Here is a 27,288-nt window from a genome sequence, read left to right as displayed (position 1 = left end):
ATTCAACATTCAACAATCCATGAGGAGACCCAGTGAATTTGCAAACTGCTCACTAGTGGAGGCCGTGGATGTGATACTGCAAGAAGAGGATAAGACCCTTAATGTCAAGGATCCACTAGAAGCCTCCTTGATGAATTTGGAAGAGATGGACGGTGAAGGGTTGGCAGAGTGGGTCATGGCTCTCGAAGGTCAAGGATTCTGGAAAAGGGAACCTCAGTTCGAGCCCCTACGCTTAGAAGAGAGAGCAACACCACCTGCAAAACCATCAATAGAGGAGCCACCATAGCTGGACCTGAAACCGCTTCCAGCCCACCTCAGGTACGCTTTCTTGGGGCCTAATTCTACTTTTCCTGTTATTATATCATCTGGTTTGCTAGCTGTGCAGATAGAGCAACTATTGCAGGTATTGCAAGAATGTAAGACTGCCATTAGTTGGACCATTTCAGACATAAAGGGTATCAACCCAGCCTTTTGCATGCACAAGATTCTTCTGGAAGAGGGGCACAAACCATCCAGGGAACATCAATGACGGCTGAACCCGAATATGAAGAAAGTAGTAAAGAAGGAAGTGATCAAGTGGCTGGATGCGGGTATCATCTTCCCCATCTCTGAAAGCAATTGGGTCAGTCCTGTCCAATGTGTGCTGAAAAAGGGAGGAATGATGGTCGTACAAAATGAGAATAACGAATTGATCTCGACTCGTACAGTCACGGGATGGCGGATTTGCACGGACTATCAAAAACTGAACATAGCCACTCGAAAGGACCATTTCCCATTGCCTTTCATTAACCAAATGTTGGATAGGTTAGCTGGGCGGTCCCACTTCTATTTCTTGGATGGATACTCGGGGTATAACCAGATCTCAATAGCCTCGGAAGACAGAGAGAAAACATCCTTCACTTGTCTTTATGGTATCTTTGCCTTTCGGAGAAAGCCCTTTGGACTTTGCAATGCACCAGCCACATTCCAGCTGTGCATGTTAGCCATTTTCACTGACATGGTGGAGGATATTATGGAGGTGTTTATGGATGATTTATCCGTGGTGGGGGATTCATTCGAAGATTGTCTTCACAATTTAAAAAGAGTGCTCAAAAGATACGTGGAGACAAATTTGGTGCTGAATTGGGAAAAGTGCCATTTTATGGTACAAGAAGGAATAGTTTTAGGGCATCGAGTGTCCAGTAAGGGAATTGAGGTCGACCATGCTAAGGTTGATGTGATTGAGAAATTGCCAACGCCCACTTCGGTCAAGGCAGTGAGAAGTTTCCTTGGGCACGCCGGGTTCTACAGGCGATTCATAAAAGATTTTTCCAAGATTGCTAACCCTTTATGTAAACTTCTTGAAAAGGATCAGCCCTTTCTGTTTTCTAATGATTGCAGGTTGGCATTTGAGGAGTTGAAGAAGAGACTGATAACTGCACCCATCATTGTTGCACCCATCATTGTTACACCCAACTGGGAGCAACCATTCGAGCTCATGTGCGACGCCAGTGATTATGCTATAGGAGCAGTCTAGGAGCAGCGAAAAGACAAGATGATGCACCCGATTTACTATGCAAGCAGGACGCTCAGCGATGCACAACTCAATTACACTGTAATGGAAAAGGAAATGCTGGTTGTAGTGTTTGCCTTTGACAAGTTCAGGTCGTACTTAATTTGTTCAAAAGTTATTATTTATACTGACTATGCAGCAATTAGGTATTTGATAGCAAAGAAGGAGTCAAAGCAAAGCTTGATTCGCTGGGTTCTTTTGCTACAAGAATTCGATCTGGAAATCCGTGATAGAAAGAGGACGGACAATCAAGTGGCAGACCACCTCTCAAGATTGGAAGGATCTGAAAAGAGAATAGAGGTTGAAGACATAACAGAGACATTTTGGATGAACAGTTACTTGCTGTGACAATGGAGGAGACGCCATGGTATGCTGATATTGCTAACTATCTTATGAACTCTCCTCAATTAAAAAAAAAAGGTTCTTCCGCGATTATCGAGCCTATTATTGGGACGAACCTCTATTGTTTAAAATATGTGTAGATAACATGATTCGGAGGTGTATCCCCGAGAAAGATCCACCCTCTGTTTTGTAGGCATGCCATGCTTCACCATATGGTGGACACTTTGGAGGAATCCGGACAGCAGCAAAAGTGTTGGAATCGGGATTGTATTGGCCTACCTTGTTCAAGGATGCCTATGCTTGGGTCAAAAGTTGCGATGAATGCCAAAGGACAGGCAACATATCTCGCCATCACGAGATGCCGATGGCAACAATTCAAGAGGTGGAGGTTTTTGACATGTAGGGGATCGACTTTATGGGGCCGTTCGTCAGCTCGTATGGTAATAAATATCTATTGGTAGCGGTTGACTATGTCTCCAAGTGGGTCGAAGCGGTAGCTCTCCCAACCAATGATTGCAAAAGGGGTAACAAGTTTCCTAAAGAAAAACATCTTCACACGTTTTGGCACCCCGAGAGCCATAATCAGTGATGGTGGAACCCCTTTTTGCAATAGAGCATTCGCACGTCTGTTGGAAAAGTATGGAGTTCTCCATAAAGTAGCCACACCGTACCACCCACAGACGAGCGGGCAAGTTAAAGTGTCCAATAGAGAAATTAAAAGTGTCCTGACAAAGACAGTGAATGCAACAAGGACTGATTGGGTGAAGAAGCTGGATGATACATTATGAGCGTACCACACAACATTCAAAACTCCAATTGGTATGTCACCATACAAGTTGGTGTTTGGAAAGGCATGCCACCTTCCGGTAGAGCTCGAACATAAAGCACTTTGGGCACTGCAGTAGTTGAATCTGGATATAGAGACCGCAGGCACCAGCAGAGTCACTGAGTTACATGAGCTCGAGGAATTCAGGTTCCATGCATTTGAGAATGCTAGATTATACAAAGAAAAGATGAAATTGATCCATGATAAGCACATCTTAGATCAAAACTTCAAGCCCCGAGATCTAGTGTTGTTATACAACTCGAGATTGAGATTATTTTCGGGTAAGTTGAAGTCCCGATGGTCAGGACCCTTCAGAGTGGTGCAAGTGTTCTCAAGTGGAGTTGTAGAGATTGAATCCGAAGATGGGACAAACAAGTTCACGGTAAATGGGCAAAGGTTAAAACATTACCTTGGAATGGTGGAAGAGAAAGGGGATAGAGTGGTGATAACTTTGGAAGAGCCCCAGTATGTGAACGAGGAGTGATAATGAAAGCTTGCATCATGCCGCGACGTTAAATCAGGCGTTTCCTGGGAGGCAACCCATGGTTTGTTGTAAATCGTCGTGCCGCGATGTTAGCTTAGGCGTTTTTTGGGAGGCAACCCATTATTTTCTTACTTTGGTTGTTGTAATTGATTTTGAACGAATTTGACCGATCTACTAGTGTGCAGGGCAAAAATAATGCGCATCGGAAGGATTCGGGGTTGAAATTAACCCGAGAATAGGTAAAAATGCGTCAAAGACAAAAATTGGCTGGAGACGGACATCCGCGGCCTCGAATTGGGCTGCAGATATGGCCGCGGATTTTGACCTGTGTTCTGTCCCCCGTCCGCGGATTGGACCGCGGATTGGGGCATGGTTGTTTGGCCCCCCTCTGCCCAGAATCTGCGACCATGGATTGGACCACAGATTGGGGCGCAGATTTGGGGCGTTGTCCAGGTAAGTTTCTTCTTATTTTTAGTCAAAATTATTTTTTTATCCCCCCTTATTTTCCCTAACTTAAATGCCCACAACCCCACTTCCCTTCCCACTTCCCCCACTTCTTTTCTTTCCTCCCTTACTTCAAGTACCCAAACCCCTCCCTCCCCCCATATTTTCCTTTCAACACAAGACTCTTCTCCTTCCTTTTCTTCTCTACTCAACCAATCTCCAACCTCCGTTCTTCTCAAGATCTCCAAGTAAGTACATGATTTTATTCCTCTTTTTAGTATTTTTCTTTTTTTTTCTTTTTTTTCTATATAGAGTAGTAAAATCATAGGTACTTTTGTCTGGGATTTGGATTGTGGTTTATATGTGGTATATGGAGGCTATTTGAATTGGTTGATTTGGAGGAAGCCATTGTTGGGTTTGTGAGGAATGGTAGTCTAATTGGGTCTTTGGGTGACTTGGGGGAACATATGCACACTACCTGTTTGTTGATTTGCCTTATTGAGTGTTGAATATAAATTGTGACCAATTGTGCGAGTGAAGTCTGAGTAACCGCTATTGGGTCACATATTCCACTCTCCACTGATAGTAGTATTTATTATGTAGGTAACATGCAACCTTCAAGGAAGAGACGCGCTACCGGAGCCTCATCAAGTGGTCATGGAGGCTCATCTCGGGGATGGGCACTGGCCAGTGCAGCTCTGTTTGATCGTACCAGGTTTGTCTCCAGAGCTGCCCAAGACCATTTCAGTTTGAAGGCCACTAAAACACATGTACCGGAAAGGGGTATTTACAGGGCGTCCCTCCAGGATGAGTGCCCTAATATGTATCGGGAGTTGATCAGGCGCAGATTGGATAACTTTTTCGAAGAGCCGGAGGAGGGTAACTTGATGCTTGTCCGGGAGTTCTATGCCAACTGCCCCAAACACGAGGATAGAATATGCACTGTGCGACACACGAGGGTGGATGCCTCGATAGAAGCCATCAGGAGAGTGTATCGATTGCCTGAATTCAATGGGGGGAGGATTTTTATGATACTTACAGGAGAGAACCCATCACGTGGAACAGGTTTTTTCAGAACTATCTGTGCACCAGACAAAGAGGTAGTGTGGGTTGTGCCGGGATCGAAGCTACACTCTTCCTCACTCACTTTTGAAGGAAAGTGCTGGTTGTACATCATCAATAGTCGCTTACTGTCGTCCCACAATACCACGGAGGTAAATGGTCCAAGAGCTGCCTTGATCTGGTGCTTCGTGAATGGCCACGACTTTGATGTGGATAAGGTTATTCAGTCTGAGATATTCGTCCGTTCACCACAGAAGAGGTATGGGTTCTTTTTCCCCCCTCTGATCACTAGATCGTGCCGGGCAGCAAGGGTGCCTGAGAACCCAAATACGGATGTCATGGTAAAGAAAGAAGCAAAGTTCCGGGCAGATAAAGTGATCATTGGGAAAGACCCGGTGGCACCATGGGCAACTTATAGTGATGATTCTAATACGTCGGAAGAGGGTGATGAAGAGCAAGAGGAGGTTGAACCTGTCTCACCCCTATAGGAACAAGCTGTAGTGGCTGAAGGACCATCCCAGTCAGACGGAGCACGCGAATGACAGCCCTAGAACAAGACATGGCAGGACTGCGCACTTCCGTCACAGAATTAGGGACTAGAGTTGATGCTTTGGCCACCCATAATGCGAAGTCAAAAAAGAAAATCATGGGCTGGCTGCGTGCGCTGGGGAGAGAATGTCATCTCGACCCTGGAACTGTCTCCGATCAAGACTGATCCACCAGGGAAGTTCCTTTACCTCACATTACTTTACTTTGCATGACATGGGGACATGCCATCTTTTTAAGTATGGGGTGGGGGATACTTTGTTGTATGTTGTATGTAGATAGTTTCATAGTTTATTTGTATAAATCAATTTCAACTTGGCACGACGATGGATATCATTCGACGGGTTTCTTGAGGGACTAAAGTCGAAAAGAAAAAAAGAAAAAAAAATTATACCAAAAAGATTTTCTTTTGTAGTAGTTTATCAATTCCCCCTTGGTTTTTCTTTAAACCACGGTTCTTTTCCAAGGGTTTTGTTTGAACCGGGTGTAGTTAGCTTTTTATTTTTAGTTAGGAACTTATGGGCTATGGGAAGAATTAGAATAGGACCCCGTAATTTCATAATGCCTTGAATATAGCGGTTACTTTAGTGTAACACTTAGGCTCATTTGTTGACTCTTGTAAGAAGGCCTTAAAATGTATGTTCTTAATTTGGCTTAAGTACCCTGATATGAGTGTTTGATGATCTAATCTGGAATGAGTCATGTGCCATGTGTGTATGAGGCTTGTTATATTCTGTGCACGATATTTAACGCCTAGAACTTGCCCCGTGTGTCTGCAAAGCGAAATGGTAGTCTTGTTTAGTCTGGGAAGTGATATAGGTATTTTTTTGTTGAACCATATATATACATACTCCCCCCACCTATTTGCTATGTACCATAGTTAACCCCGTTGAGCCTGTAATCCTGTTTCCTTGGCAACCACATTACAAGCCTTATCCCTTGTTTGAATTGACCATCTTTTTGAACCCTTTACCTCTCGTAAACTCTTGAAATACTATGAATTTACAAAGGATAAAGTTTGGGGTAGTTAGTGGAGCTTTTGAGTGGAACTAGGGAAATAAGGAGAAAGGTATATCTTGTTGGAAAGGCCACTTGTGAAAAAAAGAGAAGAGAAGAACATTGTTAATAGTGTATCATGTTGATTGGTAATAATTCTTTGGTGGCTTTTAAGGTGATTGTGCTCAAAGAAGAAGTGTGGGGTGGTATATGTGATGTTAAAGATGAAAATATTGGTTTAACTTAGGTGTGGACTTGATTGTAAAATAAATGTATTAAAGTGCTTAGGGAGATGTAGTCACTATTATATCCAAATATATCCTACCCAACCTGCAACCTAAATTACATCCAAATAAAGTCCTACTTGATCCTAGACTGAGTGAGCTCAATTAGTAGAGTCGTACACTACGGGCAAGCCTATGGTGCATTTTCTATGGCACAAGAATGTCATTTCTGAAGGTGAGTGAATTCTGCTCCTTTTAAAGTTCCTCAGTGTGTGTGAATTTTACTGATTGTAAAATGAGTCTCTTTTGTTGTGAGCAGGCACTTGATTCATGAAGGAGAGGTAAGTCTGGACCTATGAATTAGAGTAAGTAAGCCGGTTAGGAACATTGCGTGGCTAGAGGGAGTCAACTCTTGAGGTGTAGATGTTGCACTAATGTCCTCAATTTATGTGAAATATTCTTGGTGTGACGAGTAGGGAAGTCGCTCAGTGAAGTTAGGCCTCTTAGAGTGTGGTTTGATTGCTCGGGGACGAGCAATGGTTTAAGGGTGGGGTATTGATAGTAGGCTATATTTATGCAATTTAGACACTACTTACACTCTAATTTAGCCGCATTTTATTAATATTTGAATACTAAAAGATAACAAAATGCTCTAATTAAGAATTTGATGCTTTGAAGGAGCTACTCCGAGCTAGGAGGGAGCTAACGAGTGTTTTGAAGTCAACATGGAGTGTGAAAGGCCAATTGAAGGTTAGCCCGGTCGAAAAGGAGCGAAAAAAGCAAGCGAGACGACCCCTCCAGGTGCGCGGCCGCGAATTGGTCCGTGAACTCAAAGCAGTGAGGCAGTGGAAATCCGCGGCCGGATCCGCGGCCGCGGACGGGCGGACGAAAGCCAAACACGCAGGGTTAATTATGTAATTTCCTAGGTGACTAACCTAAACCTATATGAAGCCTAAACTCGCCCAGAAGTCAGATATAGTTGGTTTTAGAAGATTTTAGAGGCAAGAACAAGGGAGAGAAGACGGATAATTTCCTAAAAGTTTTCATCTTCTTCTTCATACTTCTATTTGTTAATATGAATTATTTCAGTGATTTGTTTTCCATTAATATGAGTAGCTAAATCTATTATCTAGGGTTGATGGAACCAATTGTTGGATGAAGTCTTGACTCTATTTTGTTATAATCGAACCATGTTTGTTATATGATTATTCAACTACGTATTGTATTGTGGTTAATTGAAAGGGCCCTTGATTAATCGTGTCTAGTTACCTTGTATTGTTTGAGAAAGAACACTTGGTTAGATTGTTGTTGAACAACACCACTTTTGGGTAAGTTAAGAGATTAATTACTTGAATTTGAAAGTGAAGGTTAGAAATAACGAAGCTTTGGTGGGATAATTCTGAGTTGCATAAATTGTTAACTAGAGTAGTTCGAGAGAATGCTTCTAGTAAATTATCGTAATTGACCGAGAGATAATTACGGTAGCTCGGAACTCATAATCCTCATAGAATATTACAGCGAGATTATAGCTAAAGAGTTAAGAATTAATCCGGCAATTGGGAAAATCAATAGCCCTAGATCCTTTTACTCTTGAATTCAATTTTTGTCTTGATTATTGCTAATTTTATTGTCATTTTTCCTTAGCTAATAAATTCCACTGATTATTCATAAAACTCTTGCATCCGAAAGTTGTCTGAGCTTATCATTAGTATTATTTAAAGTTGTAGTAAATATGTTAGTTCCCTGTGGGATTCGACTCCGGACTTTAATCGGGTTATATTTGCAGTGACCGCTTAGTCCTTTTTACAAGGCATAGTTGGGCGTGATCACCCTCTCCCCCTCCCCCCTCCCCCCACCAAAGCGAACCAACACCCTTTAAAGGGGGATTTAAACCATATATAAAGATCTTTACACAATTATATTAATAGAGGTGAATCGAGAATTTCAAGATGATGGGTGCACTATTGTGAAGATGTGGATCTAGAATTTATATTTAACGGGTTTAACTTTAATCTCTTACCATGAATACACTGCACTTTTGAAATTTTATTGATTTTCTTGCCAAAAATAAGACCGTTCCAAGTGGGATATAAACCGTCAATTTCACTTCTAGAGGTACACCCAATAATTGTTACACAATAGGAGTCTTTAAGCATGGGTGCACACATGTATATTTAAGTAATTTCAAAGAAATATAACATTGTTATACATAATTTAAGAAAAAGGAGTATGGGTTCACGTGAACCCATACTACTTAAGCTAGATACGCCCCTGATTAAACAACTTTAACTCGTGATAATAGGTTAGTTATTATTTTATTCGATTACTAATTACTCCCTTTATCCAATTTATGTGATAATTTTTGATTGAGTACAGATTTAAAAAATAAAGAAAGACTTTTGAAACTTGAGGTCTAAAATAAGCTATAAATATTAGCGTGACTATAGATCAGCTCATTAAGAGTAAAATGAGTATTTTAAAGCTCGTTACTAAAGATAGAAATTAAATATGTCATTCTTTTTTAGACGGACTAAAATGAAAAGAGAGTTACATAAACTAGGACATCAAAATTAATATGTGTTAAGAGATTTACTTGTAATTACTTAATACATAACCTAATTGTATAAATATCTTTTACACTCGCATAGAACTTAAACTCTCTAAACATATAGAGTAATAGTTTTTCATACGTAAAGCTAGGGGTTGCATACAAGTGGGTCGAATCGGATATGAGTGAGTAAAAAATGGGTCATGTAAAAATAGATAATTTATCCGGCCCGACCCACATTTAATACTAATAAAAAAGGGGGTTAACCGACGGATAATATGAATATCCATATTATCTATAACTTCTTGAATACGGTCATTTTTGGGAGAATTTTTAGTCTCCCAAATTTGAGGAACCCCCAATTTGAATCTTTACAAATGTAAAAGTTAAACCATTGGTTATCCATTTTTAAGTGGATAATATGAATATGATCCATATTTGACCCACGGGTCTGAAGTTAAAAAAAATTAGTCTGAAGTGAAAAAATTACATTTTAGGTGCACTTAAGGCCAAATAACTCTGAAGTGAAAAAATTATATTTTAGGTGCACTTAAGGCCAAATAACTCTGAAGTGCAACCAATGGTTTCATGCACTTAAGGCCAATAAGTCTGAAGTAAAAAATTGCATTTCAGATGCACTTAAGGCCAAAAGGTCTGAAGTGCAACAGATATTTTCCAACACTTAATGCTAATAAGTTTGAAGTGAAAAATTACACTTTAGATGCACTTAAGGTCAAATAGGTCTGAAGTGCAACCAATGGTTTCATGTACGTGAGACCAATAAGTCTGAAGTGAAAAATTGCATTTTAGATGCACTTAAGGCCAAAAGGTCTGAAGTGCCACAAACATTTTCCTACACTTAAGATCAATAAGTCTGAAGTGAAAAATTTCATTTCAGATGCACTTAAGGCCAAAAGGTCTAAAGTGCAACCAACGTTTTCACGCACTTAAGGCCAAATAGGCCTGAAGTGCAAATTGCCCAGAAACAAAAATTTGTTCTTCGAATTTTAACAATCCAATATATAATTTAATACTTAAATCTACTCCAAATGAGCTCAAATTTGAAACATAACCTCCAAATATCATCAAGAACAAACTCCAATCATCAATTTGTCAAAACAATAATAAATCTAACGAACCCATTTTACAATTAAGAAGAAAAAAACCCTAAGCAATAATAAAAAATAAAGCGTTACAACAACTCACCACTGTAAAATATCATAAACTACCTTAAAATATATTCACAAACACCATATAAAATTATTGTTACCCGAAGAAGAAGAAGAAGAAGGAGGAGGAGGAGGAGGAGCAGAAGAAGAAGTAGGAGAAAGAGAAGCAGAAGAAGAAGGATAATGAGAAGAAGGAGGAGGAGGAGGAGAAGAAGAAGAAGTAGGAGAAGGAGAAAAAGAAGGAGAAGGAGGAGAAGGAGGAGGAGGAGGAGGAGAAGGAGAGGTGGAGGAGAAGAAGAAGGAGAAGGAGAAGGAGCAGAAGGAGGAGAAAAAGATGTGAAATTGTTTAAACTTTAGGTACAAGTTAAAAAAAATTAAAAAGTGGGTACAAGTTAAATTGGGGCGACCAAAAAGGAACACGGTGCAATTTTTACAATCCAAATTCAGGCTCTCCCACATGCCACAAAGCTGTATAAAAAAAAAATAAAAAAAGAAATAGGAAACAGATGAAATGACTTTCCTCAAATCTTGATGGCTAGCTCACATGATACTGTTCACAGGAAGTCATGAGCACAAGTAGATGAAGAAGACAAAGATATGAGGAAGGACCTTTCTCTTTAAGCTACGTTTTCACTTCTCTTGTATTGCTGTGCTGATATTGATGCTACTTAGTTGATATTTCCCTTTCTTTCACGACCATTCCTTTGAATGGGGTCCTTTTTGTTTTCCCACTGTTTCTCATATGTAAATATAACGGAACAACTGATGAATGAATCTCTTTGAATTCAGCTTTAACTCTATATAGTAGTGGATTCAGGATTTTAAGATTGTGTATGCTCGATCATATTCTTTTAACATAAAGTTGCTGCAAATCATATAATATACATGTACAACTATTTGAACGCGATAGTGTTGAAAACTTCTAGTTACAAGTCACAATAAACTACTAGTAATATTATTATTATGAAAAAAAAGAGAGCTGGTCACAAGTCACAACGCTCAACATCACAAACTAAACAACCATTTAAAAATTCATCATCGATGCTGTTACGAAGTGCATTTTTTATGTAGTTCCTGTATCTTTGGTTGCTCGACGGATGAACGCCAGTGTTGAAAAACAACAAAATAACTTTTAATAATCGGTTAAAATACACCAACGATATCAGATACTTTTTTGTGCTAGTTGTCGGTATGTATAAGTTAAAATCTATTACTAAAAGAGGGTCACCCCAAAGTTAATGGACATGTGGTTCGCTTAGTTGAAACTCGAGTAGGTAGCCAATTCCTCAATGAATCGCATATGAGACTTCCGCCTCATATGATTCCGTTCGGAGCTTTCATCAGGACGATTGCTTTCGTTACAAACCAGAAAGACATCAAATTCTCCTTTAGATGCTTCAATTGTTTACATTGCAGTACGCCTAAATTTTCACCATAGAGAATATAGACATCAACATATTCTCCATAATAACCGCATAGAATGAAGCATTCTTGGTTTCTGGTTAATATATGGATGGGCCATAATAGCCGCACAAAAAATATATGGAGGTTGTGAGTTCGAGTCACCCCAAGAGCAAGGTGGGGAGTTCTTGGAGGGAGAGAGCGGAGGATCTATCGGAAACAGTCTCTCTATCCCAAAGTAGGGGTAAGGTCTGCGTACACATTACCCTTCCCAGACCCCACTAGTAGGATTATATTGAATTATTGTTGTTATAATATATGGATGGGCAAAAGGAAAAAGAAATTTTTCCAATAGTAACAAAAGGTGCCTCCACGGTCCACAACCCACATGATTAACATCCGATCTAACCTAGTAATACACAATCCGCCAAAAGCAATTAAAGTAACTCATTGTTCATTCAAATAATAAGGGAAGACGCAGTTTATTTTTCGTGTACTTTATCAATTTTTCCTTCTGAAGATAAGGAAAAAGAGAAGCTTAAAAAGGCCACTTTATTTATATAAAAAATGATAGGTAGATACATACTACACTAGTTCTAAGCAGACAGTTTCATGATCAACATTATATATACTTTAGACGATGTAACATCGCCCCTTAAAGTAAGTCTAATTAAAGGGCAACCCGGTGCACTAAGCTCCCACTATGCGTAGGGTTCGAGGAAGGGCGTGACCACAAGGGTCTATTGTACGCAGTCTTGCCATGCATTTCTGCAAGAGGCTATTTTCATGGCTCAAACCATTGATCTCCTGGTCACATGACAACAACTTTACCCGTTATAAAATAGAGAAGTGGTTTTGCCCCGACTCGAACCGGAGACCTTCAGTGTGTTAGACTGACGTGATTATAACCAACTACACCACGAAACCAGCAATTAACTATAGTAATGTCTATATATATATAGCAGTTAACTACTTGATAAAATAATTAAACTGCAAAAGCAATAACACTTGTTTCAGTCTTGAACTGAAGAACATTCTGTAATTCCTCAGCAAGACAAGGAACTTCAATAGCACCCTTTTGTATAAATCCATATTCATCTTCAGCTTGTTTTAGTAATTTCAAGAATGATGGATTTGTAAGCCAATGCAACTCCACCACAAACCTCTGTGGTTCCTCTTTAGTATTTACTGAACAAACAGCAAACTGTCCTTCTTTAACATCATTTGGCACCACTGCATTTGCAGCTCGTGGCGTTTCAGTAGCATTTGGTCGTCTGGAATTGGGAATGATCAGTTGAAGATAATGAGTGTTGAGCTTTGTAATGAAATGTTTGAGGATCACCCTCCGTTTGGTTATTTCTTCTCCTGTCATATTAAACTTCACCATATTTTGAGCTTAATTAATAATGTTGAAGTAGGAGATGTTTTTGGCAATGGTAACACTTATTGTATTGAGTATATAGGATTTTGTTTTGGTTTTGTTATAAAGTTTGAGAAGAGGATTTATAGCATATGGTCATGAAGGAAAATGGAGTTAGATACTTAGATGAAATTTCTAAGATGATGAGTATTGGGTCCATTTGCATGTGCTTGCAACTTTTTGTTCATTAATTGCAACATACGATATATCTTTTTCTGTCGCTTTTTCAATTATTTTCTTAAAATTATTAGGTGTACCTTATTTCGTACAATAACATATGACTATGAAAGGTTTCTCCCTTAGGATCGATCAGTAGCAAAAGTATAGAAGCCAATATGTACTACGTATTAGTTAATGGGGACTGAGCAGAAAAGTGTAAATTATAAAGATAAACCATGCATGGTAGCTTCCAATTAAGCCGACTACAATCAAGGGCGAAGCTAGAGTATTGGGAATTCGGCCGAACCCAGTAGCTTTGATTCAAACATTATATTCGTCTTTAAAATCTATTAAATATGTACAGATTATTAATTTAGAGCCCAATAAGTTAAAATAATTAGAATTTCGAACTCATAAGATTGAAATCCTAGTTCCACCTCTAACTACAACCTTAAGTGAACTCTAACAACTAGTATCATTTTGTTAGGTAGCACTGCGCAGGGGCAGAACTAAGTAGAGAGACCGAGGTTTAACTGAATTCTTGTTGAAAAATTATACTGTACAAATAAGATAAAAAAATATTTTTTTTTATCTTTACATGCTTAGTTTCCTTGGCATAAGATAGAATTATAGTAAAATGAAAAAGGGGTTTCAAAAAATGTTTTAGGTCATAGGTTCATATTCCTTGTGTGATATTCTATATTTTTAATATAAATTTCTTGTTTTGTCACTGGTCACTACAAGATATAAACAACATATGTATTAGCTTAAGCGTATTTGCATAGATTGTATTGTTTGATGTTGTTAAATAATATTTTATTATTTGGTTTGACTGTATCGTATTGTACTGTAACTGATAAGTTTACTAAAATACCTTCAATTATTTTAAATATTAAGTTTATCAAGAATTACGCATAAAAATAATTTAAGAAAATCTATTTCTACTAATTTACCACCAATTATATATTATAAATAGATTAAGCAATTAAATTCAAGCAAATTCTAACAAAATTAGTGGAACAAGTTAATAATATTAAAAATAATTATAAGTACACTCCATTCATAAGTAGATCATAATAATAATAAACAAAAAATAAAATGTTAAGTACACTTTATTCAGAATTTAGATCATAAGTAATATTTCCCAATGACATATAATCCATAACTTAAAGTGCATAACATAATAGTTTTCTAACACCGTGATGTATAATCCATAATGAAATATTCATATTCCATAAAATCCTTAGCGATTATACCATAAATAATATTACTCTAACTCAATTATCAGGTGAAAACAAGAGCAAAAACCTGAAAAATAAGGTTAACTATCATTTAAAAAAAATGATAAAGAAACAGGGAGTTGAGAAGATAACACTTTGTACACTTGAAAACAGCCGCACTTCAAAACAACCAATAGTATACAGCTAATTGGAGATAAAAATAATTAGAATTGGAGTTAAAATCAAATTAAGCGAAAAAAGAAAAAGAAAAAGAAAAAAAGAAGGCAAAATCTATTTTTTTTTTACCTTTGATGTTGGAGTTGGCAACAAAAAAAAAAGGACGAAGAGAAAGCGGTTATAGTTAGAGATTTTGAGTTAAAATGAAAAAAAGGTAAAGGGTAAATTAAAATTATGGAGTAATAAGTTAGGGCATAATTGGAAAGAAAAATAGGAAACAATCTCACCACACCAAATTGGTTGTTTTAAAAAATGAGACTTTTCATTGTTCCAGAACAATGAATTTAACAATATAATACAATTAATTTTAACTAAACAATCAAAACAAACATTATTTTTGGATAACAATACAATCGGTAACAACGATCCAAACAAGATGTTAAGAAAAAAACGATTTCTTTCTGGAAAGGGAGTCGGCAGATTCAAACGATACTCCTAAGTCCTATCTCTTATCAGGCCCTCCCCAAAGGAATAGAAAAAAACAAACACAACAAATTAACACACCTAACACCAGGGGCGGATCTAGAATAACATGTTCAATTGATACATAACTTTCGACGTAAAGCATAAATTTATATATGAAGTTCTATTAAAAAATAACAAATAGGAGTAGTAAATATGAGCACATAAGTTTAAAGATATAATGAATTTAATACTATAAAACTTAAAAGTTGAACCCGTAAAGTTTAAATCTTGAATCTGCCTAACACACCCCGACATTAATTAATTCTAAAATGATCTTTGATAGTTCACATGAGAGTATTCACAGGAGGAGGGCACAAGTAGATGAAGAAGACAAAGATATAAGGGAAAGGGGCCTCCTTTTGCAATTACTTTTTCCTTCTCTTGTGCTATTCTGATACTGATGCAACTTACTTGATAGTTGATATTTCCCTTTTTTACACGACCAATCTTGTGAATGATTAACAACTATTGTCTCAACCCGAATATGACAGCAACTGGGAAAAAAAAAAAGAAGAGGGAGAGATGGACTTTAATGGATTTTCAGCCTGCCTCTTTTTATACTTGCACTATATACTTTTTACAAGTTCAAAAAGAAATATAATACGTAATTTTCTATCATATTTTTAGTTTAATTCCAGTCAATGCTTAAAGTTGACGTTTGAATTTCATGAGCTCTTCTTGGCTCAAGACTCGTATTCTAAACCCAAGTCAAGAATTCTCATCTCTTTATTTTCTTCCTTTTGTTTGTTGAAGTTATTTGTATCATTTTTGGGATACTTAATAAGTGAGCTATAGCACTAAACGCGTTCTGGCAACAATATACTTGGTCCCGCTTCTGGGTTCAAATCAATATATTCTAAGAAGAAAGATTGAAATATCAATCTCATCGAGATCTAATCGATATTTATCTCTAAAGTTATTTGGAGATACACATACAAGATTTACTTGTTACTAATATAGTCTAGCATGTGAAAAATCTATCTATCTATGGTAATAGAAAGTAAAAACTCCATAATTTGATATTTTGAACCTCACTTGGTAGAGCTCCACTCTTGCTATTGGGACGTTGTAATTATAGGTTGGATGTCTAATTATCCATTTGGGTAGGTCTTGCAGTCAAGCTCCCTTTCGCCTTTGGACTCGAGAGTCAATCTCCATCAGGCCTGAGGAAACTTTTACACTTTTTGCTACATAAGTGAGATGGGAACATTGATATGTTGGCTCTGACATAATCATTAATGGAAATTTTACTTATATACCCTATTTATTATAAACCAAAATTATTTTAAAATATTATTTTCTATAGCTACCTTTTATATTTTATAGCAAAATAAATATTTTATGGTATATACTACTATTGAGGCATGAAATACGCTATTTATGTTTTTCCTCTCTCTTAGACAACTGGACATACTTATTTTTAAGGGATTGTCGTTACTGTATTCATGAATACATAGCGCGAATACATGTGAATACATGCTCGTAAAGCTGTATTCATGAATACAACAACGCGAATACATGTGAATACAGCTGGACTGCCTTGATTTTAGGCACTTTTTGCTACTGTATTCATGAATACATGGCGCGAATACATGTGAATACATGCGCGTACATCTGGACTGCCTTGATTTTAGACGCTTTTTGCTGCTGTATTCATGAATACATGGCGCAAATACATGTGAATACATGCGCGTACATCTGGACTGCCCCGATTTTAGGCGCTTTTATTGCTGTATTCATGAATACAGCAACGCAGATACATCTGAATACATGCGCGTACAGCTTGACTGCCCTGATTTTAGGCGTTTTTTACTGTTGTATTTATGAATACATGGCGCGAATACATATTTTAGGCGTTTTTTGCTGCTGTATTCATGAATACAGCAACGCGAATACATGTGAATACACTACCGTAACAACTGAATAGTAGGTATAGAAAGTAATTATGTATATGGTAGTTATATGAAGTTAATAGCCACTAAACAATAGTGGTTTCTGAAAATTTCTCATCATTAATTAACTCCATTAAGGACCACTGAATATGTGTGTTAGTCGTGTTTAAGGATCAGCCAAACTACTAAACATTTGGTACAAATCCGTATTAAAATCCCAGCATATCATAGTAAGCAATAGGGGTATTTATCATAGTAACAATAAAGTAAGTAATAGTAGCAATTATAGAAGAAAATTAGAGAGAGATTGTGATAGATTGATGATTTTGTAAGAAAAATGAAAGAATGAGGGGGTATTTATAGTTGAAAATAGGGAAAAAGTGTAATTATAAAAAGTTTGAGATTAAAACAAAGTTGGAGGAAGGGGGGAGTTAAATGGCTATTTTACAGCCCAATATTATCATTTTTTTTCAAAAATATAGCCGTTGGGACCGTTTGGCCCGCTAAGGGACCGGTCTGGTCCCGGGCCCTAAGCATAGGACCGGTCCACGAGACCGGCCCAGACCCATTAAAACCGGCTCAAACGGTCCTAGCCCATTTGGCCCGCGATTCCGGACCTGAACCGGCCCACTTGCCAGCCTTATATCATACTATGCAAGAACGTGCAAAATGTATATCATTGCTTGCCTTTATTTTTCCTTGACGTTTGGACGGCCCTATAAATAGACAATAATTTGTTCGATATCCTTTTTGGTATTGAATGTAAAAGTTCAAACAGTAGCGGATGCTAATTGCTATGTTGTCTGGTGCACTTACTGTTTTTAGATTAAATTATGTACAGTCGAATTTTTTCCCGTATATTTTTTACACATTAAAATTTCCACCTATTATCATAAATAGAGGGAAGTGAGCCTTGACGTAACTGGTAAAATTGATGTCATGTGACCAGGAGGTCACGGGTTCGAACCGTGAAAACAGCCTCTTGAAAAAATGCAGGGTAATGCTGCGTACAATAGGCCCTTGTGGTCTGGCCCTTCCCCGAACCCCGCACATAGCGGAAGTTTAGTGCACCGTGCTGCTATTTTTTTTTATCATACATAGAGGCGAGTCTAAATCTTTTTCTCAAACTGAGCTTGTGAATATATTTTGTGACAAAAATGATGATTAGACTTTTAACGCTTTTGTCTGCGACCACGTTAAATTGTGACCAACTACATGTTTGGGAGGAAGAAGACTTATAGCTATATATTTATTTTACATTTAGCATGACTTTCACATACATAGGTTTCACGGATCAGCTAAAAGTTGTATTGTAGAATAAAAAAAGAGATGACCATTCCTAAATCCTAACATTCCTTTCCGGTTTTCAAGTATTTCTCTAAGTCACTATGCTAGAATGGTACACAAAGAATTCCTTGTTTGGAAACCATGCTCGCTATTGGTCACCAAGTTGTCACGATCATCACCGTTATGCGGGTTCCTTTCACCTATCCCTCATGGTACTACTTCGCTATTGGTCACGCATGAGTATGTAGCGTTGCAAGGTGGTTTGTGCCTAGCCCGACTTGTAAGTCCGCTGACATAAAGCGAGGAGTTGAATCTAAAATAGCTAACCGAAGGCAGACGGATAGAAATGCCTATAAATGAGGCTCCCCTTTCCTCTTTCAAGTGGGTTGAACTAGACTAGATTTCGAGAATGATTAATTGATAAAATGTCATCCCGAGGTATACTCACAAACTCTTTCACAAGCTGGACTCGAACTAGCATCTCTTGGAACAATAGATAGGCCCAGAGAACAACCTTTCATTTTAATCGTGACAAAAATCATTATCTTTGTCATATGCTTTAGAGTCATTGAACCTCCTACCATCTAATACCACTCTTCAAATTAACTCAGAAGATCTAGTACCACACTGTAGTGTAAACAGATAGGAAATGTAAAAAGCACATTATCAAGGGACTTTTTTTGAAACTCCAAAAACAGGAAATTTTACAAAGTTTTCAGCAAGTCCAGTTCTATTGAAAAGGTAAAGGCATGGATATATCTCATTCTGCCAACTACTGCAACGAAATGTCATGCTACAAAAGCAGTCAAAAATCAAATACTAGGTTACCTAAACAATTAATTATCAGTAATGCGACACCTTCGTGCATAAGACATGTAAGATCAAGGCCCAAAGTCTAAGCAGCTGCAAATTATCATACTTGAGTAAGTCTTTTGAATAAGGATGAATTGGAAGTTGCAATAATTAACACAAGCTCGTTACCCTAGCAGCAACTTCAATCATGGATGTTAGCACCCATCTGAAGCATTACTGCATAAGTCAATGCCTCCTCAGAAGTGGCAAAAATCCCTAACAACTTTCTTGATTTTTGCAGCATACGTATTTTAGCCGTGATGGAGCGAAGCAACCAGTCAACTGTCGCCTTTGAGAGCACTAGATAAAGAACCTAAGTGATTCAATCAGATTGAGGCTATTTGACAGAAATCTGAAATTTATAAGATATACATCCAACAACAATGACGACAACAACAAGCAAGAATGTTCTTTCCTACTCGATAGCATAATCTATGACACTTCCACATGCAGAGGATTTGACCAAAATCGTCCCTTTTGTTTTACCCCAACTTTCACTACATCCTTATAATATTTCACTTAACCTAGAACATCCTTTAAGTTTCCCAAAAGTTTACCAAAAACATCCCTCTGTTAAATTTGCCGTTTATATTTGACAGATTGTATTCTCACGTGACTTCTCTTCCCCCCCCCACTTCTTCTTGGGTGAAGCTTCTACCTTTCAGTGTAAATTTGACAATCTCATTGTTGTACCTATAATACACTCCTAACCCGGGTTCCAAACAGTAAGTCTAATCTCATTTTAGTTTTTCTTGGTTTGTTTTAGTTATAGACATTACTTCTTATATTCTTCCTCTAAAATGAATGTAAAGGTAAAGGTAAAAGCATAATACCTTATTACAATACACAGTAGGTTGTGGACAAATGAATCTAAAGATAACATAAAAAAATTACATGTTAAAACAGCAAGGGCAAAAAGGCCTTCTTGAAGCTTTTGAGGAAGTGTTACCAAATGTTTCTCACAGATTTTTGTGCGCGGAACTTGCACAATAATTTCAACAAGGCTGGGTTCCCTGGTCATACCTTAAAAGATGCTTTTTGGGAAGCGGCTAGAGAAACAACTGTTGAAGCATTTAATGTATGTATGTTAAAGATACTTGAATTGAATAAAGAAGCGCATGAATGACTTTCTACTAAGTTACCTAGAGAATGGTCCAGATCTCACTTCTCACCACTTTCTAAGTGCGATATGCTGTTAAACAATGTGTGTGAGGTCTTCAATAGTTTGATTCTTGATGATGGGCTTCAAGTGATATTTGTCCAACTATAAAAAAGAAATTGCATAGAAACATGAAGGGAGCTTCTGGTTATATTCCTTGAAAAGCCGACTCATGGAATTATGAGATCCTTGGGTCTACTGATAATTGACACTTGTACTATGGACTTGTATAACAAGATATGTAGCTGTAGAAAATGGGAATTATCAGGGATACCTTGCAAACATGCTATTTGTGCTATATGGATGGAAAAAAATGAGATTGTAGACTATGTTCACGACTGCTACAAGGTTGAGACATACAGGAAAGTATATACAACCATATTCCCTATGAATGGGCAAGGACCTAAATCATCTAATCCGAAACTATTGCCACCTTCTTATTTGAAAAAGAAGAAAGGAAAGAAACAAAGATTAAGAAAGAAAGAAGTGGATGAGCCTGGAGCCTCGAGGACTAGGATAAAAAGAAAAGAAAAATCAGTTGATTATAGCAAGTGTGGTAGACCTGGCCACAACAAAAGAACTTGCTCTTTATATAATGTTGTTGAACCAGAACCAACAAACTACACTTCATTTTTGGACTCTATTATGGTCGAGAACACAACAAATTGGACGCAAGAATCTGTCCCTTTTCGTGACAAACTTCCGGTGAGATGCATATATCAATAATGTTTGTCTTACTTCATTGTAATGAAATTCATATATCTTAAGGTCCTCTTATTCCTTTTTCATGTTAGAAGAGGCCAGTAGCATGAATGTGCCAAATTGCATAGCATCGTAGATGTGACAGTCGTTTCCATTTTGTAATGACAGGATTTATTTTGGAATGATGCAAGTTCATTTTGTAATGTGATGACTTCTAAGCGAATTAAGTTCATTTCGTATGACTCAATTATGAAATTTTCAGACTTTAATTATTTACAAGTTTCAACTTTTGGCATTTGGTATTTCTGTAATTAGTTTTCTCCGTTTTGCACTTAATTTTCAGTTTCTGCACCATAATTTATTGCAATCTGTACTTTTTCTGCATTCTGTGCATATTTTTTTAGTTTCTGCATACATTTCAATTCCTGCACTATAATTATCTAGATTCTGCACTTACATTTCAGACTTTTGGGATTTTACTGAGTTGTTGTTGTTGTTGTTGCACTTACATTTCAGATTCTGCACTTAAATTTTAGTTTCTGCACACTGCACTATATTTTTCTTGATTCTGCACTTACATTTCAGTTTCTGCACAACAATATATTGCATTCTGCACACAGGTTTTAATTTCTGCACACCAAAATCTGCATTTCCATTAATTTCTGCATACATTTTTCAATTTCTACACACCAAAACTGCACATTATTAAGTTTCCGCAGACAAATCTGCATATTGTTCAGTTTTTGCACGCGATTCACGAGAAAGAGATCGGAGAAAATCAAAGACGAATAAAGATGCAACACACTTTTGTTAAGAATGAAGAGCTCGCTGGAGTTGGAGGCTCTCCCTTCTGGGAAAAAGAAAAAGTCACGTGAGAATATTAGAATCTGTTAAATATGGATGAAAATTTAACAGAGGGATGTTTTTGGTCAATTTTTGGTAAACTTAAAGGATATCTTAGGTTAAGTGAAACATTATAAGGATGTAGTGAAAGTTTGGGTGAAACAAGAGGGATGATTTTGGTCAAATTCTCTCCACATGCACATAGGAAGAACATACTTCTCAGTTCTCACATGTCTAACCATGTTGAACCTGGTAAGAGTTCAACTGATTTGCTCAAACATGCCACAGATTGGTCCAACAGTTTCTAACCGACGACATAGTCATGAAGCTGAAAACTTTAATAAGCAATGACTAAAATATCTAGCTAGTTCTCTTCACTTGTTTCACAAAAGATATTTTAGCTAGAATATAATTTAGCCAGAGATATTAAGAATCTTGTCTAGGATAGAAGCCTTTCACTACTCGTGCTATAATATAGTGACAACACAAAGAATAGTCTTCAGGGAACTTCCGTTTCTTTTGATACATCAAATATCATATCATCTCTAAGAAGATGCTTTTCATATACACCTAAGAACATGTTGTCGTTAAATGTAACAAAGGATACATTTTGTGTTTGATTTTAGTATACTTTCTTTTTCCATTCAATGTACCTTTGGTTCCTACCCTACCAAATGGTCCACCCGATTTCTGCTAAGTGATATTCCAAGTCTTTGCTGCTCTTTTGGTAAGGCGTCTTCTGCTCTAACACAGAAGAAATTCTTTTGTTAGTTCTTGAGTATTGAGTGTTAAATGAGGAAAGGTCTTTATGAGTTTTAACCTTCAGATCTCAAATACCAATTACAAGTTGAATGAAAAGAGCTTATATGTGTCTAAGTAAAATGATGGTCGTGGTCGTGGCAGAAGCAGAATCTTCGGGGAGGGAGGGAAAAGCCATTAGAATTTAGACTATTACTCTTTGACTTGGTAAAGAACTACCTCCTTTCAACAAAAACTTGTTAGCAAAAAACAGTTCCTTCTGACAGTTGGGAGGCTTTTGTAATGTACTGAACACGTTTATTTATTTATTTAGGGATGAAAAGATAAAGGTTTTATTAATGAGTACCTAGAAGTACTAGAAATAATGTAATGTACTGAACACCTAAGTTTTTGGAGCCGTGCTGCTTAATCCAAAGGCGAAGCTTAGCACCGTTAAGATGCAGATCCACCGCTCACTGGATTGCGCATTTGAGGTTTTGACAAGCGTGAAAATCCAAAACTAGGTCTAGACGGTCTCACATTGATGTACTTCAGATCCTAGGCAGATCCTAATAAGAGCCCAAATCCCAATTATTTTTACAAAAACTTGGAGAAGAAAATACTAACCAAAGCATCAAATTCTTTGGAGGTAAACAGACACATTCTAATGACTTTTTTCCTGAGTTACTTATTAGAACTCTATATATAAATAAGGAAGTACTAGTGGCAAAGAAAACCATGTCGTCCATAACTTTAAAATTCAAACTGCCAAGCTACAGCAGATTAGGGTCTTGCATTCACAAGTTTAATAATTCCAGAGACAATGTTCCGGAGCATGCATGATACGATCCGAGATAAACAAAACAGCAGAATATAAAAATAACAATAACTAAAGCAAAACTAATGATAGGTTTAATTAAGATAATCAAAAGTAGTATGAATAAGGAAATATTGAAGAAAATCTAGAATCCTAAGTGAGGTCTCAAGCAACAATCGAAAAATTATATGATCGCCTCCAAAGAACGACAAATTAGAACCCCAGATATAAAGAAAGGAGAAGAAGATTACCCTCAAGAACCCAAGTCTTGAAAACAGGTAATCCAATGTCGAACTCGAACCAAGAGGTTCCAAATCTCTCTCAAGAGTTTTCTTATGTCAATATACTAAGTGGCTAATGAAATAACCCTAGCCTGTTATAAATACCCAATGGGTAAAATAAGAAAAGTTTCAAAGTTAATTTCCCAAAAACTCTCGCCAGGCCAAACCGTAGCCCCAACCGTAACACACAGCTGAACCGTGACGAATTCCAGAAGCTTATTTTCTTCAGCTCTTCAGGCCCATCTTGAACTGTAGCCAACGGTTGTTGAAACCGTGTCACACGGTTTGACTTGGGGTCTTGATTCTTCAATTCTCAAGACTCCAAACATGGTATTCTTTGCATGAATCCTCCAAGTAACTCTCCAAACATCTTCTAGTCAATTGTTGAAGATCATGCAGCTCTGCAGCGTGCATCCCTTGGACGTTCTTGGACTTGGAGCGGGTCAACGGTCCACCAGATAATTTGGGATCATTCTCAATATTCTCCGTTTTGCCCGGAGTATCCAGGATCATATCAACGCATATGTTTACCCAAAAACATCATAAGCAAAAAATCCTTGAATCTGATTCTGATCACAGTTGAGAAAAGTTTGTTACTTTATAGGATCGGATTTCTACCTTCTAGTCGTGGTAACTCTGGCTGCAATTAGTTTAAATTTATATTTTAGTTCAAAAATACCAACGGTCCATTTGGATGAAGATATTGGGATTTAATAGGTGATAGCAAAATTTATAGATCCAAATTTTAAGATTCCAAATGACATATTTCAAGTGTCATTAGAAATGAATACAAAATAATCGCTAGATGGATGTATTTGAGTTTATAGTTTACATTTTAATTTTCTTAGGTACGTGATTCAGTAAGCTAAAGATGCTACGGAAAAAGAAAAAAAAAGGGGGGGGGGGAGCCCGATGCACAAAGCATCCCGCGTTCACGCAGGGTCTAGGGAAGGGCCGCATCCCAAGGGGTGGTGTGATGTAGATAGACTTATCCTAATGCAAGCATAAGTGGTTGCTTCCACGGCTCGAACCCCATGACCTATAGCTAAAGATGCTACGAAATAGTGGCCAAATCACTCTATCCAACTGATCCTAAAAAGATGTGTGAACAGTCTTCACCTGTGTGAAATGGTCTTACAAGGCTTGAGTACCACCCAAAGACACAAACCTCACTCCATCAGTTACTCTAGATATTGGAGACTGTATGATATTCTAAAATTTAAAAGCAATTAGCATAAGCACAAGTACTGTAGTGAATGAATGCATGAAAGCATAACATCAATAAGATCATTCAATTATAAAATCCTAAACATTTCAAAGAACCTGTATGTACAAAAATTGTATGCTTATTACCGCTTATTTCAACATGAAGCAAGCAAGTTAGAAAAAGCAAGAATATTATTCAGCTTTGGCATTACCTACAGGCTAGCCTAGACAACATGATCAACCAGTTTGTCTGCGTTCGAACCCTGTTCCAGGGTCATCATCACAGGGATAGACATCTAGTCCAGTGACAATAGCAGCTGGTGGACCTCTCCGGCACCTTTGCTCCATTTCCTGAACCTTTTCTGGGCTTCCAGAAAACAAAGCCTCCACAGATCCATCTCTCCGATTTCGCACCCAACCCTTCAATCCCAACTCCTTAGCATTCTCCACAGTCCAGTCCCTGTAAAACACCCCTTGGACTCTCCCCTTAATCACAGTTCTCACCTGTAGCAACAAACACATAAATAACCAAAGTACAGAAAATATCATACACCCATTACTGGAGAAGAGGCTTAAAGTATCATCTTTTTTTAAAGTACCATCTTTTTTAAATGAAAATAGCAGCTAGCCTGCAGCCACAGCACACGAATACCCAAAACCAAATAACCAAACAGCCATAAACAAAAAATAGCTAAAAGTTTCATCTTTTTCTTTTTTAGATTGTCAACTGAAAATTCCTTGGTATATGTTATTTGTTGATAATATTGTGCTAATTGACAAAAATAGCGAGGGTGTCAAGCTGGAACTATGGAGAAGCACTCTAGAGAATAAGGATTGTAGGATAAGTAGATGTAAGACTGAATATATGCATTGCAAGTTCAGTCAACATAAGAAGAGTGATATTCAGGTGAAATTGCTATAATTCAGATATTTAGGCTCGTCCCCAGAGAACGGAATTATAGATAAAGATGTTACACATAGAATCAAAATCGGATGGTTGAAATGGAGAAGTGCTACAGGGTGTTATGTGATAGAAGGATGCCTACAAAAGTGAAAAGAAAGGTCGATAGAACAATTATAAGACCAATAATACTATATAGGAATGAATGTTGGACCGCTAAAGGTCAACATATCTACAAGACGAAGAATGTCGCCAAAATAGCTCAAAATTTCATCTCTTTTAACAGTTTCAAATGAAAATCCCAGTTAACCTACATCCACTTCACACAAACACCTTAAACCCAGAAATAATCAAATAGACATTACCCAATAAATGCTCATAACTTCATCTTTCTCTAGGAATTTCAATTGAAAATCAAAACAGTTCAATATTCACAGCACACAATTAATCAAAACCCAGGAATAATCAAACACCCGTTACCGGGAACAAGCTCAAAATCTCATCTTGTTAAATCGATAATCACAGCTAACATTTAGCAACACTGAAATAATCAATCACACATTATGTGTGTGTGTGTGTGTGTGTGTGTGTGTGGTGGTGGGGGGGGGGGGGGGGGCTCAAAAACAACTCCAATTGAAAAATCACAGCAAAACCTGCAGTCAAATCTTTTTTTCAAGAATGTCGAATAAAATTGAAAAGGGTATCTGGGACTTACAGTTTTAACATCAGGGGTAGCATTGGAATTTTGATCAGAGGTTAAGGAGGACATAGGAGATGAGAAATGAGGTGAACGAAATCTGTGCAGAAGAGGAAGAGAAGTACAAGGAACAAGAAAACTAGAGCTAAACGGAAGAGAACAAAAACGAGGACCAAGACGAAGATGTAGTAAAAGAGGAAGCTGAAAGGAGACACGTGTTGGTCTATGTATATTACGAACATTTTGGGTAAGCATAAACAAGCTTCTTTTGTGACATAGCCATGGCGGCTCAAGATTGTTCCTAATAATATAGTGGGATTTAAAGAGTGAGTTTGTGATACAAGATGATGTGGAGTGTGACACCAATGCCATTTGAATCGTTTTCAGTTGACCATTTTTTTTGGGTTCTGGATTTTTCGTGTAGATATGGTGGGAAAAGCTAAGGATGATGAGCTTGGATTCTGAGTTGCATCTGAGGTAACTGGAGAATTCCAGTCCACTGACTGGAGAATCTGGACCAGTAAAATCTTGGGCCGCCCAAACAGTTTGGTTAAACCAATTACTAAAACATTTTCCATTCTAGTGTATACTCCTTCCTGTCAATTTTAGTCGAAGAAATCCGTTTTGCTTTTTTAGCGTTAATTAGTAATGAAACTGACCATATTAAAATTAATTTATTCATTAAAAATATAACAATACTTTTAGGTTCTCTAATCTAATGACACTTTGTTCTTCTTGATATTTGAAAAAATTAAATATTATAGACCAAAAAAAAAAGCCAAAAAATCAATTAAAGTGGTTGGGAGGGAGTAAATTTT

The 27,288-nt window shown here is 37.5% G+C and overlaps 2 protein-coding genes across 3 annotated transcripts; both read right to left on the bottom strand.

The window, feature by feature from the left end:
• Nucleotides 1–12,579: 12,579 nt before the first annotated feature.
• Nucleotides 12,580–12,981, bottom strand: LOC107823811 (auxin-induced protein 6B-like). The gene has a single exon (XM_016650520.2). It carries the CDS (start codon nt 12,979–12,981, stop codon nt 12,580–12,582), a length of 402 nt encoding a protein of 133 aa, XP_016506006.2.
• Nucleotides 12,982–23,458: 10,477 nt separating this feature from the next.
• LOC107823812 (uncharacterized) lies at nt 23,459–27,019 on the bottom strand. Of its 2 annotated transcripts, none has more exons than XM_016650521.2 (3): nt 26,489–27,019; nt 25,085–25,376; nt 23,459–24,306 (listed from the first exon to the last, which is right to left on the bottom strand). In XM_016650521.2, the coding sequence occupies exons 1-2, from the start codon at nt 26,840–26,842 to the stop codon at nt 25,110–25,112; spliced, it is 621 nt and encodes a 206-aa protein (XP_016506007.1). In that variant the 5' UTR covers nt 26,843–27,019; the 3' UTR covers nt 23,459–24,306; nt 25,085–25,109. The 2 variants fall into 2 exon arrangements, with proteins under 2 accessions (XP_016506007.1, XP_075086538.1); XM_075230437.1 differs by having other exon boundaries at nt 23,459–24,235.
• Between the last annotated feature and the right edge of the window lie 269 nt (nt 27,020–27,288).

This window comes from Nicotiana tabacum, chromosome 2, assembly GCF_000715075.1.
Source record: "Nicotiana tabacum cultivar K326 chromosome 2, ASM71507v2, whole genome shotgun sequence".
Taxonomy (NCBI): domain Eukaryota; kingdom Viridiplantae; phylum Streptophyta; class Magnoliopsida; order Solanales; family Solanaceae; genus Nicotiana; species Nicotiana tabacum.
The sequence above is the reverse complement of the archived record's forward strand: the minus strand, read 5'-3'. Positions and strand labels throughout refer to the sequence as shown.

Bases quoted from the DNA above. Each gene is read 5' to 3' on its own strand.
- LOC107823811 (XM_016650520.2), bottom strand. From the start codon at position 12,981: ATGGTGAAGTTTAATATGACAGGAGAAGAAATAACCAAACGGAGGGTG.
- LOC107823812 (XM_016650521.2), bottom strand. From the start codon at position 26,842: ATGGCATTGGTGTCACACTCCACATCATCTTGTATCACAAACTCACTC. The intron at 25,377-26,488 runs GTAAGTCCCAGA...TTGTTGCTACAG, and splicing joins CTACCCCTGATGTTAAAACT to GTGAGAACTGTGATTAAGGG.